Here is a 19,056-nt window from a genome sequence, read left to right as displayed (position 1 = left end):
CGATTCTCGTGCCTCAATCTCCAGAGTAGCTGGGATTACAGGCACCCACCACCACGCCCAGCTCATTTGTGTATTTTTAGTAAGAGACAGGGTTTTGCTATGCTGGCCAGGCTGGTCTTGAACTCCTAACCTCAGGTGATCCACCCACCTTGGCCTCCCAAAGTGCTAGGATGACAGATGTGAGCCACTGTGCCCGGCCCTCTGGCTGTACTTTAATGCCACCCATTTGGCCTCCCCGGGCACCTACTCGAAGCAGCCCTGGGTCACCTGCCCCTCCCCCCGCCCTGTGGGCACCCAGCACCCCACACAGTTGCTGTCATTCTTTGCAGAGCCTCCCACTTGGGAAAGGTGGTCCTGTTTGCTCACTAGCGTCCTGGCCTGGGACCTGTCTCCCTGAGACCATGGGCCCACGGGGCAGGGGTGCCTCGGCCTCAGCCACCTCACTCTCTTGGCTCAGCCCAACCCTGGGGAACCCGCTCGGACACGGCTGTGGACACAGACTCACCCCCACTCAGCACCGAGTGCTCCTCCACCATCTTGGTCACATAGGTGTCGGGGTCCACACAGAAGTCGCTGGAGCCCTGGGGTGGGCGCGGGCAAGCAAGAGGGGGTGACCAAGCTGGGCCTAAAGGGAAGCTCTCGGGGGTAGAACCAGCCCCCGGAGTCTGCTTTCAACTCAGGAGGGTGGACTGTGAATCTGGGGTTACAGGCGGACTGTGCCCATGGTGGGTCCCCACTGCTCTCGGAACCCAGTGCCCCGGGAAGATGGGAGGGGAGAGGAGTGTGGCTTCCCCTCGTCCCTCCCCCAGTGCCCAGGTCCAGCAGCCGGGGACCTCACCCCCTCTGCCACTCACCACGGACACAGCCAGCTCCAAGCCCAGTGCGCCCCAGCTGATGACCAGGGCCAGGACTCCCAGCAGGCAGACCCTGGGACAGAGATAGCCAGTCAGCAGCCCCCAGGCCAGGGTGGGGGCCGTGCCACCCGCTGGGCTGCAGGCCAGAAGGCAGGTCCCTGTGCACACCAGGGCTCAGCCCACACATGGGCTGGGGTTCTTTCTATGGCCTGGCCTCAGCCAGAGCTGCCCACAGCCCAGGGCCCAGATGGATCCCTCTCCTGGGTGGGGTGGGGCTCAGAGATCCGAGCGGGAAGCAGGACTGGAAGTCCAGGTGGGTCTCGGGGCCCTGCCCTTCCTGTCCCCCAGGTCCCTCTCCTGAACAGGCAACAGTGTCCACTTTCACGTGGGTCTCCACATCCCGCTACCCACGTAGCAGCCCAAGGGGTCTGATAGCCGCAGCTAGACCAAGCCCTCCTGTGCCGAACCCTTGCTCAGCAACCGGAGACTCAGCGCTCCTGCTACGGCACCAGCCTCTCCCTCATCTGAGGCCTCACCTCACCCACATCTGGCTCCCTTTGATCCAGACACACAGGCCCCCTGTGCATAACCCACTGCAGGTGCCCCCCCACGTTCAGGCCCCCCAAACACACCCCAGTGCAGGCCCCACACCCCACTGCACACTGTCATCCTTTCTCATCTGTCCAGGCATCCCTTACTCCCTTGGGTCCCCACTCAATCCCTCCTCTCTCAGGTCTCCTTGGGCACGGTGTGCAGCTGTACTCCCCCAACTCACCCCACTGCAGGCCTGCACACCACCCCAGCTTTTCCTCTCCAGGGTGCTATCACTTCTGGCCCATGCCACGTTTCCCTCATTCTGCTCCTCTGTGGCCTGTGAGTGCCACGTTGGGGGAGGCAGGGGTTCTCCCATCTCTCCCGGGCCTGGCCCAGGGAGGCACCAGCCATGGCCGTGCGGCTGTGCAGTGAAGGGCAGTGACAACACCTCACCTCCCCCGGAGGAGCTGCCACTGTCTCTGCTTTCCAAATGAGGAGACCAAGGCCCAGCACCAACAAGCTACTTGACCAAGGTCACCCTCCTGGTAAGCCAGAGCTGGAGCTGGAACCCAGGCTGTCCCAGGGCCAAGGACGGAAGGGGTGGAGGAAGGAGCCCCAGCCTGGTCTCTGGGTGGCCCCGGGCACTCGGAGACCTGGACAGGTTGCTCTAGGTTCTGGGCTACAAGTGCCCCACATGCAGACTCTTGAAGGAAATCAAGGGTTGGGGGCAAGTGTGCCAGGATTCTGGCGACAGGGGGACAGGCCACAGGGGGACAGGCCACAGGCATGGAAGGGGAATCTCAGAGCAGGCCCAGTGCAGAGGTTTCCCACTCAGCCCCCACCACAGAGCTTGTGGCTAGGATCTGCCGATGGGGTGGGGGAAGTGGTGCCACGTGCATTGCCCTCCCCCTCCGCTTCGGGCCCACAGGGGGCCGACACTCCCAGACTCACCCCACCAGGATGCCCTTGGAGCTGCGGATGAGGCCGACCAGCACCAGGAGGCAAATGATGACGTCCAGCAGCAGCAGGCCCAAGTAGCCCAGCCACCTGCAGGCACACCTGAGAGTGGGCCAGGGCACAGGGATGCGGGCCCAGGGAGTGGGGCACCAGAGGCCCTCAAGGGGGAGCTGAGGCCAGCAGCCTGGCACCCCAGAGGGCACTCAGAGGGTCTGGGTCACGGGAACTGGTGTCAGTTCTTGAGAAAGGCTCCCATTAGGGGAACTCCAGTCATTGCCTGTGACCTCCAGTGGCCCTGGGCCCCCCACCCATCAGACCTCATGTACTAGGCGCTGACAGCAAAACCAGCCCAAGGAGGGTGAGGCTTGCCCAGGTGGGGTTGGGCAGGGAGGAGGGCCTGGCCGCACCTATACCAGTCGTAGAGATCCACCTGCTCCGCCAGCACCTCCAGTGACACTGCCGTGTTCCTCCAAAAAGGGATGGCAGCCGTGTAGCCCAGTAGCGTCTCCAGCAGGCCCTGCAGGCGCTGTACGGCTCGCAGGGGCTCGGGTCGCCCGGCCAGCTGCCGCTCCAGGGTCTGCAGGCTGGGCTCCGCCGTGTGGTTCAGCCCCACTGCCGTGTCCCACACCTGCGCCGGACCCGCGGGCGTGAGGTTGGGAGCGCGCTCCCCTCGCCCCAGAGGCTGGGCCCTTCCTGCACCGCCCCAGCCCCGGCTGCCCCGCCCAGCCTCGCGCAGACATGGGGTTCCGGAGCAGCAAGAGTGCCCCGGCCCCAACTCCGCGGTCACTCACGCGGTCCTGGACCCCGGCCACCGTGCGGTTGGCGTGACGGAGCGAGTAGGTGGCCCGATGAATGCCGTCACTGGTCTCCCCGTTGCCGTAGAATCCCACGGCGATGCCGGCGCTGGAGAGGGCAGGGGCATGAGGGCGGGGCCTGGAGATGTAGCCCCGCCCACCAACACTCCATCCCCGCCCCCTCGGGGGCTGCCCTCTCTGGCCCCGCCCTCCGGCCCCGCCCCACCGTGCTCACCTGCACACCAGCGTGGCGATGATGACACACCAGGCCGTGCAGCAGCAGTCGGCGTCCAGGTGCTCCTCGCTCTTGCGCCGCCGACAGCACAGCCAGAAGGAGTAGAAGAGCAGGAAGAGGAGGTCCAGGGCGAGGCAGGCCAGGGCGGTGGCCCCCAGCAGCAGCAGCGCCTGCCGGCGGGCAGGAAGCGGCGCTGAAAGGGGTAGACCCCCAGCCCAGAGTCCCACGCCCCGCCCCAGCAGGGGACCTGGCGCAGACTCCCATTTAATCCTGTCCCCAGCCGTAGGAGGTGGGCCCTATCCCCGACTTGTAGGTGAGGCATGGAGGCTCCCACCACCTCAGTGATGCAACTGGGGTCACCCAGGCCTGGACCCCACACCTGGGACCCCGGTCTCACCATCCTCAAGGCTGCATGGCATCAAGACTCCATAGCCAGTAGGAGGGACCGGGTGGACGGACTCCAGGCCTCTGTGGCTCCGGCAAGGCCACGTGTCCCCTCCCCACCAGGTCCCCAGAGTCCAGGGCAGGTGCTCAGGACATCTGCCCCACCACGCCCCAAGGAGAGGCGCTGGATGGAGGTAGCCAGAGAATGTGGGTGACAAATGAGGACCCAGCAGGCTGGTGAGCCAGCATCTTTGCAGCCACAGCCCCGCTAGGGAGGTCCCTCCACCTCCCCAAGCCTGGTTTCTCTTCTGTAGAAAGAAGTGCTGCTGAGATGGGCGGGGTGGCTCACGTCTGTGATCCCCGCACTTTGGGAGGCTGAAGTGGGCAGATCACCTGAGGTCAGGAGTTTGAGACCAGCCTGGCCAACATGGCGAAACCCTGTCTCTATTAAAAGTACAAAAATTAGCTGGGCATGGTGGGGGCAGCCACTCAGGAGGCTGAGGCAGGAGAATCTCTTGAAACTGGGAGGCAGAAGTTGCAGTGAGCCGAGATTGCACCACTGCACTCCAGCCTGGGCAACAAGAGCGAGACTCCATCTAAAAAAAAAAAAAAAAAAAAAAAAAAAAGTGCTGCTGCCCCTCTGAAGAAGCGAAGCCCTGGGGAGGGGCTGCCAGCATCAGCTCCTGTCCTCACCCCCAGCCTGAGACAGTTCCAGGACCCCAGGGCCTGTCTCCATCTCAGGCCCAGAACTCTCCTACCTCAGTCCTGGCAGGATCCCCCACCCCAGCTGTAGTGCTGAGGTTTTCAGGTCTGGTAGCAAAATGGGGAGTCTGTGGGGGACTGAACCCCCTCTTGCTGACCATGAAAGTGTTTCTGAGGGGTGAACATGGACGAGGCCCCATCAGGGGTCTGATCCTGTCTGGGGTCTGTGCACTGAGAAGCCACTTCTCACTGCCCATGGAGTCCCCCCACGCTGGATGTGACGGCAGGGCTGACCTCACACTGCGACGGTCACTGGCCAGGGCTGTCCCAGTGGACACCACCCACACAGGCCGCATACGGGCACCGCACCGGACATACAGCCCTGTCTGGCTCCAAGCATGGCCTTCCGGTGTGGCTCTCCCCAGGTCTCTGAACACAAAGGACAGACCACAGAACAGACACCAGAGCTCCCCTGTCCCGAGGCCAGGAGACGCGCACAGGAAGTGGCTAATTTGATGCAACAGTGACATTTCCTGAACACCCGCTGTGGGGAGGGAAGGTAACGTGGCCCCAGAGCTGTCCCTTCTCTTGGCACCGCACTCAATCTGCCTGGCCAAGGGCTCTCACCCCATTTCATCCACAGGGAAACTGGGCTTCAGAGAAGCTACAGAGAAAGCACACAGGCCCTGCAACCCCAGGTCCCCGGGTTCAGCATAGCCCTGACCCCAGCTCAGCCCTCCGGAACCTCCACACACTTCCCGTGCCAGGGTGAAGGTTGGGGAGCTGACACAGGGCTGTGCCTCATCGTGGGGCCAGGGACCACCCAGAGGCTAACTCGGGGGTGCCCACTGGGGGTGTCAGCAGCTGGGGCCCTCAGTGTTGCGGGGTGGCCGCCAGGCACACCTGCACTGCCCTAACTGGCACTGCTGCCAGAAACGCCTCCCTCCCCACATCTCAACGCTTCAGCAATGTGGCCCACTGGGGCCCCAGCCTCGGGAGCCGCTGGGGCGGATCGTCCCCTGCCTGGCCCCCCTTGGGATGAGAGGCTCAGCCACAGCGGGCACTGGGACTGCTGCTGGATCTCCCCAGAGATGGTTGCCAGGCAGTGGGAGGATGGCCTGTCCTGCCCTCCAGGAAGTCGGCTGACACCCACACCCGAAGGCGGCCTTTCCACCTCCACCTGGCCAGGGAGTCACTGACCAGCCCAGCACACCCAGAAATGAGCTGTCATGGTCCAAAGCCACGCTGGCGTGTCCACGGCTGCCCAGCAGCCAGCAATCTGGGCATTGCAGAGCACTGGGGGCGGGCACCGTCCCACTCCTTCAGCCATGCACAAGTGCCTACCGCCCCTGCAATGGCAGGAGGACTGCTGGGCCCTGAGCCCACCCCCACCCTCTGGGAGCAGGCCCCGGTGCTGGCACCAGAGCCATTGAAACTGAATCAGCTCAGGGTGGTCTCATGGTCCCAGGGAGCTCAGGTCACAGAGGCCTCAGGCCCAGGAGGGCTTACCCAAGGTCACACAGGGAGGTGGAGACAGAGCAGTCACCTGTGGGGCGGGGGGCTCACATTAACAGTGCCAGCACCGTTCCCAGGCTCCGCATACACATTAGGGAGCCTGGAAAAGCCACGCTCTGGGGCTCCCTGGGTCTGCCCTCGCCTATGTAGGGCTGGGCATGGAGTGGAGGTGCTGACCCCACCAGCTGTGACTGCAGGCCCTGCCAGTACCCTCCCCATAGCTCAGAGGCCAAGGGCAGAACAGACCTGTGGGGGCAGCTGACCATGTCCCCAGGGACCAGAGCTCCACGGGACCCAGGCCCACGTCTGCATGTCCGTCCACAGGGCCTCCCCTGGGCTCCCATGGCCTGGGGGCCATGTCAACCAGCCACATCTTGACCCTGGGCTGGCCAGACTCCTCCAGTGAACCCTCCCTCTGCCCTCCACTTGCAGAGGCCTCCCCAGTCCCTGGCTGGCGTCACCCTCGCTCCCCCGACCCTGTGCTCACGTGGGACACGACTCAAGAGCCTGTCTCTACTGCACCCCACATTCGGGACTCACAGCTTCGCAGGGAGACTCCTGCTGGGGTGAGGAGCTGGGGACTGGAAGAGCAGGTCAATTCCAGACACGCATTACACAAAGCCCAAACACGCACCAGCCTATGACCTCTACAGCCACCGGCCTGGCCTGTCCACCCAGAGCTCGGGGCATCAGCATACATCAAAGGGCTTCCAGGCCCAGATCACTTCCTCGGTGGCGCCAGAGCCACCCACTCCCACTTGCCAGATGAGAAAACGGAGGCAGAGCGAGATAAGCCCTGGCCAAACAGGATCTGGGTGAGGCAAGCCCATCCCTCAGATGGCAGTTCCCTGGTGCGGAGGGCTGACATCCTGGGGCGGCGGGCAGGGGGCGCCCGTGGCCGGTGGGGAGAGGCTGGTAGGTACCAGGCACCCTTGCCCTTGGGGCCCGCCTGCAGGGTGGTGAGGCAACACAGGCACTCAACATCATCATAAGTAAACTGTGAAGCCTGCTGGAAGGTGAGAGACGCTGAGAAAAAACAGAAAAGGCAGCACAGGAGCTGGAGTACTGGGGAGTCTATGATTTTTTTTCTTTTTTTGAGATGGAATTTCACTCGTGTTGCCCAGGCTGGAGTGCAGTGGTGTGATCTTGGCTCACTGAAACCTCTGCCTCCCGGGTTCAAGCCATTCTCCTGCCTCAGCCCTCTGAGTAGCTGGGATTACAGGCACCTGCCACCAATGCCTGGCTAATTTTGTGTTTTTAGTAGAGATGGGGGTTTCACCATGTTGGCCAGGGTGGTCTTGAACTCCTGACCTCAGGTGATCCGCCCACCTCAGCCTCCCACAGTGCTGGGATTATAGGTGTGAGCCACCACACCTGGCCCAAGTCTATGATTTAAAAAAAAAAAAAAAAAAAAAAAATTATTTTAGAGATGGGGTCTTGCTCTGTGGCCCAGGCTGGAGTGCAGTGGCACGATCACAGCTCACTGTAGCCTCAACCTCCTGGGCTTAAGTGATCCTCCTGCCTCAGCCTCTCAAGTAGCTCGGACACAGGCACATATCACCACAACTGGCCAATTTTCTTTTTATCTTTCTTTTCTTTTCTTTTTCCTTCCTTCTTTCCTTTCTTCCTTCCCGCCTGCCCACCCTCCCTCCCTCCCTTCCTTTCTTCCTCTTTTTTTTTGAGACAGTCTCTGTCACCCAGACTGGAGTACAGTAGTGTGATCTCAGCTTACTGCAACCTCTACCTCTCAGATTCAAGCGAGTCTCCTACCTTAGCCTCCTGAGTAGCTGGGACTATAGGAATGCATAAACACACCTGGCTAATTTTTGTATTTTTAGTAGAGACGGGGAGTTCACCATGTTGGCCAGCCTGGTCTGGAACTCCTGACCTCAGGTGATCTGCCATCTCGGTCCCCCAAAGTGCTGGGATTATAGGCGTGAGTCACTGTGCTTGGCCTCTGTCCTAATTTTTTTAAAAATGTTTTTGTAAAGACAGAGTCTGGCTATGTTGCCCAGGCTGGTCTTGAACTTCTGGGCTCAAGCAATCCAGCTGCCTTGGCCTCCCAAAGTGCTGGATTACAGGTGTGAGCACTGCGATTGATTGTCTGAGGCATCTTTCTCTTGTTCTTGTCCGGATGGGGCCAGCTGCAAACGGAGCCTCACTCCTCAGCCCCCGGGGTCCAGAGGCCAGGCTTCGGGGCCCGCGCCGGCACAGCCTTACTTGGCTTACCCCAACTGAGGAAGGAGATGGCGCCTCCCTCAAAGGGAGGCCACTTGGGCTGCCTGGGTCCCAGCCCACCATGCAGAACCTGTCCTTGCCTGCTGTGCAGAGCCCAGGTGTCAGGGTGCCCAGCAAACCGGGCAGCTACTTCATCCCACCTCAGAGCCCTGGCACCCAGCGCGCCAGGCCTGAGCCCAGCTGTCTTCGGGGAGTGTGCCGTGGCCAGCCTGACCTCTGCACCCACTTCCCGAAGCCAGATTCCCAGCAGACAGTCTCCTGCGGGGCACCGGGCCAGCGGCATTCCTATGGTGGCCCAGCCACCTCTCTCCACTGGGCTGGTGGCCCCTCCGCCCCTCCCTGGCCCATTCAGAGAAAGAATGGGAACTGTCTGATCAGCAGCTGGGCTCTGACCAAATGGAATTTTCCGTCTGTGGTGGAAGTGATGTAAGGGCTCGGTCAGGCGAGGCGAAAGCTGAACGTTGGGCTCCGCAGAGCACGTGGGGAGGACTCAACTGCCACGCACGCGCCAAGGGGGCTGGAGGCGACCCCCTCCTGCAGCCTCAGTCCCCCTGTCCCCACCCTAGGACTCCTGGTCTCGGCCCTGGTTACCCCCTCCTTCTCCTGGCCCCTGCAGCCCCACAGCCACAGACAGCATCCACGGGGGATGCCCCCTCCCACCATGAGCTCAGACTCCCCCCACTGCCCTGCAGCCCCCAAAATTCAGCCCCCAAAACCCCACCAACTCTGGAAACACCCAGCCAGCCAGAGAGCCAGGGCCTGATGCCTTACTCTGTCCCAGATCAGGCTGCTACTGATAGGATCCCAGTACACCCCGGGCCACAGCAAGACCTCCCTGGCCTGGCAGGGACGCCTGGGGCAGTGGCTTGAGAGGAGCAGGCAGGGCTGGGGTGTGGCTCGGGGCAGGGCTCTGTGGCCTCTATACCCAGGCATATGCTGTCCCTGGGCCTGGAGCCTTCCTCTTCAGGGAACCCCCACTGTCCCCAGACACGGGCCGTCTCCTCCAGGATGTCCCCAGGATATCAGAGACCCAGGCCCAAACCTGGCACTGCAGCCCTTGCTCTGTGTGAACCTCGGCTCCCACACTTGGACCCGCACTTGTAGGGCGAGAACCCCAACCCAACCTGGCCGCCTGCACAGGTGGGTGGCCCCGACCCAGCCCTGCTTGGAGAGGGGAGGGCCCAGTGAGCCACAAGGCCTTAGGGCGGCCCGCGGGGCAGGAGGCTTGGGGAGAGGATGTGCATGAGCAGCTGCGAGGCCTGTGCCCCACGCCTGCCGTGGCCTCCCAGCCATGCCCACTCTGCCTCCAGGCCCTGTCTGGACGTGACTCTCATCAGCCACGCAGACACAGGCACCCCCCCACGCAATGCCAGGCTCAGCGCCAGCACAGGCCGCACCACACCAGGCTGCCAAGGCAGGAGAGCCATGCATGACGGCAGGGCAGGGCACACTGCCTGCCACCGCTGGGCATCCTGGTGGCTCCCGGAGCACCTGGTGGTGGGACGTGGGCCTGCAGTGTGTGAGGAAGCATGCCACTCAGGGGAGGGTGTACAGCAAGTCAGGGCCGGCCTGTGGAACACACGCCCCCTCGACACACAGGCGGCCACTCAACAGGCGCACCCCTGGGAACAGCTGCCCACCCCACTACCCCAGGCCATGGACCCACACGCCACTCTGTCACACCAACCTGTGGGCTACCATGGCACCTGGCTGGGCTGAGGATGCCCTGGCCCACTGGGAGGTGCTCACAGGGACTATGATGAGCAGTTTGGCCTGATGCAGCCCCCAACCCCAGCCACAGGCAGTGGCCACGATTCCACCACCCCACCACTCCAGCCACAGGCAGTGGCCACAATTCCGCCACCCCGCCACAGGCAGTGGCCACGATTCTGCCACCCTGCCACTCCAGCCACAGGCAGTGGCCACGATTCCGCCACCCTGCCACTCCAGCCACAGACAGTGGCCACGATTCTGCCACCCTGCCATTCCAGCCACAGGCAGTGGCCACGATTCTGCCACCCCGCCACAGGCAGTGGCCACAATTCCGCTACCCTGCCACTCCAGCCACAGGCAGTGGCCACGATTCCACCATCCTGCCATTCCAGCCACAGGGGCTCACTCCTTGGCTGGACACTGCTGCGGGTATGCCCTGAGCAGGAAGGGAAGTGAAGACGTAGTGCTGGCATCCTGGAGCCATGCTGCTAGGCACAGAGAGTTCAGGCAGGGGCCCAGAGTCCACAGTCACACAGCGGGGGCGGGTGAGCCCGGCAGGCCAGGCAGTGTGACCACAGCTGAGGACGATGGCTGCCTGTGGCACTGGGAGAGACCAGCGAGCCCCAGGGATGCAGCTGTGGGGCACGGTGAGCAGGGATGGCAGGAGAAGCAGCCCCCAGTGGCCAGAGAAGGGGTGGGCAGAAGGTGGGTTCCAGCCCTGCTCAGCCCTGCCCCGCCCCTCATGCCAGCTCCAAGTGGAAGTGACACAGCTAGGAGGAAGGAAAGGGACAGGCTCCACAGAGGCCAAGCACAAAGGCCACTGAGGGGCCGGAATCCCGCCAGAGGCACCGGCATGTGACAGACACACAATATGATAACGGCCGCACACCCTGACTGCAGTGGGGACAGAGTCACCTCCAGTTTCATGGATGAGGATGGAGTCCCCACACTGACGGCCGTGGTCCTGGCTGGGCTCTGGGCTAATTGGGAGCATCAGCTTTCAGGGTGTCTTAGCAGCAGCCTGCGCTGGGTGCTGGGGCCCACGCTTGGACAGACAGCTCGGCCCCGCTAGGTGGGGGCTCCCCTGTGCCCACAGTGCCGGCCCTGTGAGCTCGGAGGCTATGGGAGGCAGGAAGAGGAACGAGGTGGTCACTGAAACTCCCGCTGTGGAGAGCATCGCGGGCACCACAACAGGTGGGGAGGGCACTCTTGGCCCGGGGACAGTGTCAGCCACGTCCTGGCACAGGATCCAGGCGGCAGACGTCTGCTGCGTGCTGAAGATCCACTGGCAGCAGGGACCAGCGAGGCCCTGGCCTGAGCCTGTGCGTGTGACAGCAGCACGGGGCTCCGGGAGGATGTGACAGGCAGAGAGGAGAGGTGGGAATGGGAGGGGAGTGACCTCCACTTGCCTCCATGGATGCTGAACTCCAGCCCTGGAACTGCCAAGGCCCCTCCTCCAGAGGAAGTGACAAGGTTTGGGGGTGTCTGAGAGGCTGGCTGGGGTCCCACACTCCAATGCACACTGAGGGGTTCTGGCCCCCAGCACCGTGAGAACCCGCCAGGTGTCCTGGGTCAGGGTCAGGAAAGGGGCGGGATCCCTATGGCCAAGCCTTGTTTGGGGAGGTCAGGGTGGGCTCGGCGTGTGCGAGCCACTACCACCGCCCCGTGTCGGGGGTCCCCCACTGGGAAGTGGGTCCCCCCATCTTTGCCTCGTGGGTCGCCTTGCAGAAGTGGGGGCTCCAGGGTCACAGCCTTTGGCTGGACCACAGCCCCCCACGCGGCCAAGCTGCACACGTGGCCCCAGCCCCCACCCGTAGCACACTCGGCCCAGGCTCCCAGCGACGCCGGCCCAAAATTAAAAACAGATTTTCCACCAGGCTGGGCTTGGGTTTCACGCATTCCATGACGGTGAGCTCCTGGCCGTGCCTGGAGGACATGCAGCCAGCAGCGGCCACGTGGGAGCCGGGGTCAGGGCCAACTTTGTGTCCCTGTCCCCAACTCCTGAGGTCCGAGGTCCAGGCCGCCAGGCTGCACATGGTACCACACCCACTGCCCCACGCCCCCCGGGGCTTCCTCCAGGCTGGCCCTCACCCTCCAGGAATGGCCTGGAAGGAGGCTGGAGAGGCAGCCCTTGGGCTGAGGCTCAGAGCTGCTCCTGCCATCTCCCCACAGGCCAGGCCCCTGCCCTGCACCCTGCAGCCGGGGGACCCCAGCTCTCCCGCCGCCCACGCCCGTCCTCCCCCTTGTGCAGGGAACAGACACCAAAGAACTGCAGCAAGCGTGTCTATTTTGGTCCCCGCGCTCCGACACATCTCCCAGCGTGACACCCAGAAAATCCCCTGCTCTCCCCGCTTGTCTGCAGGCCCCTGCACCAGCCTCCTGAGGACCGGGCTCCAGGTCTCAGACCCAGCCAGGAGCTGCCAGACTGGAGCCCCGTCTCCAGGCTTGGCTCCCTACCAGGGAGAGGCAGCCCAGAGGGCACAGCCCAACCCCAGACGCAGGGCTGTGGGACTCAGAGCTGGGTGTACCCCAGAACTTCGGGAGTGCTCCTCCACGATGGCCAGGAACCCAGCCAGTGTGCATGGGCCCGAGAGGGCAGAGCGGGTAGGGGCACCGTGGCTGGCACCCTCCTCAGAGACCGAACGCACTGGCACTCTGTGGGTGGCCCGGCCTCCTCCCACACCCTCGGCCAACATGGGCCTGGCCCAGCCACAGTGGGTGCTGCCCCACGGGACTCAGGTCTCAGCCAGCCTCCCAAGACGGTGAGAAGCCCCCTCGGACGGTGTGAGGCCCAGCACAGGGCCCGGGTGAGCTCCCTGCAGACCCCAGCGGTGGGCCCAGGTATTGGAGACCCTCCTGGGACCCTCCCACACCCACCATCCACCCGCCGTCACATGCCAATTCCCCACTGGCTGCGTCAGGCACTTCCCATGTCCTTGACCCCAGGCCCCTGGCTGCAGACTCAGTTCCTCTTCTCTAGCGAAGGCCTCAGCAGAACTGATGGTGGGGCAGGTGGGGGAAGTGTAGATGCCCCTGAGCCCCCCGAACCTGCACCCCTGGGCCCACGAACTGCACTGACGCCGTGTCCACTGGGAAGGATGGAGCTGGGCTGCAGCTGGAGCCTGCACCCAGTCTTCGGGCCCCTGATGCTGGCCAGCCCCCATTTCTGTTTATGTTGGGGACACAGTGTCCACCTCCCAGGGCCACGGGGTGGCTCCCCAGGAAAAATGCTTTAGAAACAAGTAGCATGGGCATCCAGGAAGAGCCACTGTGGCCTGGGGAACCAAGCTGCAGGGCTCCCCGCTCCCCCAGAGCCTGACCAAGAGCCCCTGGCCAGGGGTCAGGGTGGCTGACGCTGCGCATCCCTTAGACGGGACCGGCCAGCGGGGCCCTGCCCAGGGGTCAGGGGAGGAAGAAGGGTCACCGTGGAGATGCCCGGAAGAGGGGCCCTAGAGCTGGCCCTCAAGTCTCAGGTGAGTGGGGGGCAGGCGGGGGTCCCGCACACACAGACTGGAGTGGCCCCTGGTGCTGCTGGAACCGGGGAGATGGGGGAGCCAGCACCCTGAGCAAGAATTACCACCCCGACATTCATGCACACCCAGGAAAGGCCATGAAGACCTCGGGGACTTCTAGAGGGTCCAGGCTGCACTCCAAGGAAGGGACTTGAGAACGAGTCTCCCGGGAACAGAGGTGGCCAGAGCACCCTCAGAACCACAAACCCAGGAGCCCAAATACAGGAACCCTTCATGCGGGCAGCAGCCGGGCCAAGGGTGGCCTGACACCCACCCCCCAGCAGGTCCAGGGCCCACAGTTCCACACCCCCTGGTCAAAAGGCAAGCTCGGCCAGAGGCTCCCCAGGAACGCTGACGCCGGCCAAGATGGAAATCCTGTGTGGACTGGGACCAGCCATTACAGGCTTCCTGCCCACCCCCCACTGCAGGGTCCCGTTCGCTGCACCCCCCAGCCTAGCTCATCAGCTTCTGTCCATTCAGGGATTGCTCCTGAAGCTTCTGCCCAGCTCCCCGGGGGCCTCCGTGTCTGGCCCGCTTCTGTCACCCGCAACTACAGAATCCTTCCTGGCACCGTGGGACACTGGACAAGCATCTGGAACCAAAGGCCCCATACACAGTCCAAAGTACGGGACATGTCAAAAGCAACAGGATTCCAGTTCTCAGGGACACCCACCCTACAGCTTTATGCGCTTTGGACTGAACCCAGCTGAAGGGACACTTCTGTCTCACGCTCTTCCCTTTTCCCCAAATGTTCCATGAACGTGCACTGCTTTCGTAAACCACAAGACAGGCGACCAACACTGCTGTTTTAACCAGAGCTAATTTCCTTCTGACGAGTGGGGAGGATGATAACAGGCTAGCCCTGCCCCAGGGAACTGCCCCGCAGGCTGTGACTGGGGACGAGGTTGACCTCGCCTCGTGGCAGCACAGAGGTGCTGTGCTCTTAGGAGCCGGGTTCCCAGCTCTGCTAGGAGAACACTGGCCCTACTCCCAGAGCTCAGATCCCCTCTGAGTGGCCATCCAGCCTGGGCTGGCACAGCGCCTGGCACAGAGGGGGTTACCAGTTCCTGAGGCAGCACATTCCCCGTGTACCGTCAGACCAGACTGACCCTCCAGCATGTGGGCCAAGGCCTCTCCCCGAGGCTCAAGCTTCCCTCTGCCTCAGGGCCTTTGCACATGCTATTCCCCCAGCCCGGAAGCTCTTCCCCACGGCCTCCGCATGCTGACCTCAGTCTTATCATTAGGGTCTCGACAGAAACATCTGGACACTCCGGGCTCTAGTGGAAAACAGGCCCCCCACGCTAGGCAAACCTGAGGCAGGGCCTACTATCTGCCCTGGAAGGCAGATGTTCCAGTGAAACCATCACCTGCCAGGGCTGGCATGGCCCATGGAGGAATCAGAAAGCAGCAGGCTAATCCTAACCCTCTGACTGTCGGCAGCTGGGCTTGCAACCTCCGTGGCAGGCCAGTGAACACCACCTCCTACAGAAAGCCTTCCCTGACCACTGGGCTCCCACCACCTGGGTTCGGAATCCACCACAGGCCATAGGTGTTCTCCTGCATCTGGCCTGCCCTGAGCTGGAGGAGACAGTGAGCCCCAGAGAGAGGCTGAGGTCAGTGAGCATGAACTTGATCCCTGCCTAAGGACACAGGGTTACGAAGAGCTGGTGGGAGCTGAGCAGGCAGGCCTCCCCCGAATAAAGCCCAGGACAGCGGCTGGACCACCCAAGGTCACACAGGAAGAAGCGACAGAGCGAGGGTGCAGGCCCACGACACTCTAGTTGAAGAGAAGGCTCTGCTCCTCTCAAGGGCCCCTGCCTGGGGCCAGAACAGCCAGACCCACTGGACATTCAGGACTCACTATGCAGCAATGACTGGACCCAGGCCACGCCAGGGGCCTCAGGCCCAGCCCTGCCAGCTCAGCTGTGGGGCCACCAGGGAGTCTCAGGCCTCCTGTGGGCTTCCAAATCCCCTCTGTGAACAACAGCCCCCCATTCACTCAGATGCCCAGGCAACGCGGGAGCCCCCCTCGACAGTCACTGGCTGGGCAGCTGCACAGAGCCGACCCCCGACGCCTCTCTATCCCCTGCCCTCCCACAGATCCCTCAGCCCCCATGGGCTCCTAATCCCACGGTCACACCCCCGGGGCAAGGCAGCTGTTGGGGAAGTGGGGAGCCTGACACTCCAGGCTGACCGGGGCTCCTTGGGAGGCCGGACAAGGGGCCTGCAGCAGGGCTGTGGTTCCACCACTTACTCACTATGTGATTCGGAGCCTCAGTTTGCTAATCTGTACGATGGACGACTCTCCCCACCTCCTGGGGCTGTGGGAAAAGTGACTGCCGACAGGCAGTCCCATGCAGGGCCTTGAAACAGGACCTGGCCCTGGTCCCTCCAGGGGCTTTCACCAGGGTTCCCAACAGCAGACCACAGGGACCAGAAATAGCAAAGGACAAAAGCCAGTCCCCCGTGCCACACCCCCAACTCCCAACACCAGGCCCCACCTCCTCTCCATCCCCCGCCCCAATAACCACAGGGCAGATGCCCCCTCCCCAGCAGGGCACAGCCCAGAGCAGCACACAGACAGCTAAGAGGGAGCCCTCGGTCAGGATGGGTGAGGGGTCCACTCCCCACCACAGCCAGCAACTCCTCACCAGGGAAGGCAGGAAGGGGCGCCTGCCACAGCCCAGGCCCACCCACTGCCCACGCTCCCAGGAAGGGGACTCCTGGCCCTTGCCTCCCAGGGGCATCCCTACGCAGGAGGCATGGCCAGCCCAGATTCAGGATGAGGCGATGAAGGCTGAGAGACCAACCAAGCAGTTGTCCAAAAGCACCAGTACTCGAAGGGCAGGGGCAGGACACACGCCAGGACCAGCTCACACCACAGCCCCTCGCCAAGAGCCGGGAGTGGAGGTGGCGGGGGATGGAGGCAGGCCGGTTTCCACATCGTGAATTATTCAGTGGCTAATTCTGCTTCGTGGAGATGAGGCAGGAGAGAGAGTGAGTCAGAGCCCTCCCACAGCAGAGCAGAGCGCAGGGCAGGGGAGGAAAGAGGGCAGAAGCCAGGGCTTCCCAGGGCCACAGCACCCTGCTGGGAGGCCAGGCAGGCCAGGCTGAGCGGAGGGGCCTGGCCACTGCCCGGAGACTCTCTTGGGCTGCAGACATCACCGCCCCTCACTCCCTCTCACTGCCTGTCTCCAATCTGGGAATGCAAGCACGCTGGAGGGCTGGAGGGAAGTGCAACTGTGGCTGGCAGCTCGGGCAGGTGGCAGCCCAAGGGACAGCAGGAAACAGCCACCTCCCATGCCCCAGGGCTGCCCCGAAGCTTCAGAACTAACAAATGGACCAAACCCTCAGGGCAGAGAACTTTCCAAAGTGAAGCACACCCTCCTTGCAGCTTCAACAGAGTCCTCCAGGGACAAGTGACAAAGCTGTCAGCATGGAAGAAGTTCCAGAAGTTCCTGAATGTGCATTGCCCCCACACTGAACGGTCCCCCAGGGCTGGGCTTCTAGAACGCAGGCGTGAGATCTTATACCAATCCTTCCGCCTCCCTCCTCCCTGCTGTGTCTGGGCGTGCCTGGGCCGATCCCTCACCCCCTTCCTCATCTGTTAGGAAACGTCATCGGCTCGGCTGGGGGCCCTGGGTGCAAGTGAGCGGGAGGCTGGGAGCAGTGGGCTCCCAGGTGCCCTGCTCCTCCACTTCCGCCTCCCTCCGCTGGATGCGGGAGAACACAGACAACGCAGTTCTGAAGAGTCCAGGTGCTAGGCTGCCCGTGGAATACCGGATTCCCAAGCCATTTTGATAAGCAAAGCCGTTCCCAGCCCACCATGGGGCTCTGCCATGATCCGTCCAGAGAGAAACTCCCGGTGACCGGGGACTCTGGTCACGGGGCTTCTGGAATCCGGATATCTAGGCAGGAAGGAAATGCCCACAGCTTGGTCCCCTGCTCCGAACTCAAATGACAGTAGCTTGGCGATGGGGGTGGTGCTGGGGCCTGGCATGATGCCAGGCTAAGGGCTCCCCTGGGAGAGGGCTGCAAAGGGTCCCCCGCCGCCCCCCAGCTCTGCCTGGGCTCAGCCGCTTCCAGCCTCCCTGCCTGAGGCCCATGGTGCTTCCCTGCCGCCAGGCCTCCCTCCCTCCCTCCAGGGCTACAGGCAGCCTGGTCTCCCACGGCCACACATGGCACCCAGTGTACATCCCACAGCCTGACCGCCAAGCAGGGGGTCATTACCGGCCACAGAGGGCTGGCGGCGGCCCAGGCCATTCACCCACTGGAAGCCTGGCAGTGGGATTCCCCAGTCGGGGGTGAGTGGGCGAGGAGTCTCTGCCTGCCTGCACCCAATGTGCTCAGGCACCCGCTCTGATCTCAGAGCCTGGGGGTCATCTGGGGAGGGGTCTCTGCTGGGACACAGCATCAGGCTGCCCCCAGTGATGGTGGAGAGGCCCTCCACTGGCCAAGGGGGCTCACGGAGGGGGGTGAGGCAGTTCCATGAAACCCCAGGGGCCTTAGTGACACAGAAGAGGCCAGAATTGGGAGGGGGGTCATGGACCCTCAATGGGGGTTGGAGGGTATTTAGACCCTTGAGGAGAAGGCCATGACCCTGGAGGTAGAGGTCCTAGGACTCAGAAGGGACCCTCGAGAAGGAAGGAGGCCAAGACCTGCGAGGAGGAGGTGGTCGTGACCCTGGATGGGGGGGATGAGGGGTCCTTAGGCCCTCGGGGAGGGGGGCCGTGACCCTGGGAGGGGAGGGGGCCGTGACCTGGGGGCCCTGACCCCGCGACCCCGAGGGGCCCGTGTCACCTGCTGGTAGTCGGCGTCCTCGGGCCGGAACTGGCTGCTGGTGGCCTCCCAGCTCAGGTCGAAGTGGGGCAGCCGGTGCAGGAGGCTCACCCACCAGGGCGCCGCGTAGCTGACCCCGGCCATGGCGGGGCCCGGCCGCCTCCGGATGCGCGCGGCCTGCGCGGGGCTCCCTTGCTGGCCCGGGGCGCGGGCTTCAGGGACCCGCCGACCCCCGCCTGGCCGCCCGCATCATCCGCGCGCTCCTGGGCCCGGCCCGGCCCGGCTCGGCCCGGCTCGGCCCGGCTCGGCTGCGCTCGGCTCCGCTCGGCCGCCCGCGCCCGCCGCCTCTTTGTTCGCCGCCGCCGCCGCCGCCGCCCCCTCCGCGCCCCCGCCCGTCCGCCCGCCGGCCCCGCCCCCGAGCCTCCATTGGCCTGCCGCCCGCCAGCCCAGTCCCCGAGCGCCCCGCCCTCTTCCCCGCCTCTTATCCACCATTGGCCTATCCCCCGCCGATCCCGCCCCACATTGTGCCCCGCCCGTTCGCTCCTGCACCTCTATTGGTCCTTTTACCTGATGGTTTTGCCCCTCCACTCGCAGGCCCGCCCATTACCCAATGGCCCCGCCCCTCCACGTGTCCCCGCCCCTCGGCCCCGCCTCTGTACCGTCATTGGTCCGCCGGCAGAGGCTCCGCCTACTTCCTCGCCCTCTTGGAGGGACGCCTGGCCCCTAAGGCGCTGGAAGACAAGTCCTCAGCGATGTACCACCGGGGCCCGTCTTTCCACGTGGCCGTGGGGGCTGGAACCCTGGCTGCATACGCAGCTGCGCTTCATTCCCTGCATTCG

At 63.7% G+C, this 19,056-nt stretch overlaps 1 protein-coding gene across 2 annotated transcripts in view; it reads right to left on the bottom strand.

Moving 5' to 3' along the window:
• The window catches only part of TTYH3 (tweety family member 3), a 34,709-nt gene extending 16,154 nt beyond the window's left edge, over window positions 1-18,555 (bottom strand). The window contains exons 1-7 of one of the 2 annotated variants that reach the window (XM_008018849.3): window positions 18,239-18,555; window positions 3,375-3,544; window positions 3,137-3,248; window positions 2,753-2,973; window positions 2,340-2,435; window positions 855-927; window positions 506-581 (exon numbers count right to left, since the gene is read on the bottom strand). In XM_008018849.3, coding sequence (XP_008017040.1) covers window positions 506-581; window positions 855-927; window positions 2,340-2,435; window positions 2,753-2,973; window positions 3,137-3,248; window positions 3,375-3,544; window positions 18,239-18,361 — 871 coding nt within the window. In that variant the 5' untranslated portion in view covers window positions 18,362-18,555. The remainder of the gene's footprint in view (window positions 1-505; window positions 582-854; window positions 928-2,339; window positions 2,436-2,752; window positions 2,974-3,136; window positions 3,249-3,374; window positions 3,545-18,238) is intronic. The other variant, XM_008018850.3, reaches the window with a different exon arrangement.
• Window positions 18,556-19,056: the final 501 nt, after the last annotated feature.

The sequence above is a fragment of the Chlorocebus sabaeus genome, chromosome 28 (genome assembly GCF_047675955.1).
Source record: "Chlorocebus sabaeus isolate Y175 chromosome 28, mChlSab1.0.hap1, whole genome shotgun sequence".
Taxonomy (NCBI): Eukaryota; Metazoa; Chordata; class Mammalia; order Primates; family Cercopithecidae; genus Chlorocebus; species Chlorocebus sabaeus.
Note: the sequence above shows the minus strand (reverse complement) of the source record. Positions and strands in the feature narration are given on the sequence as shown.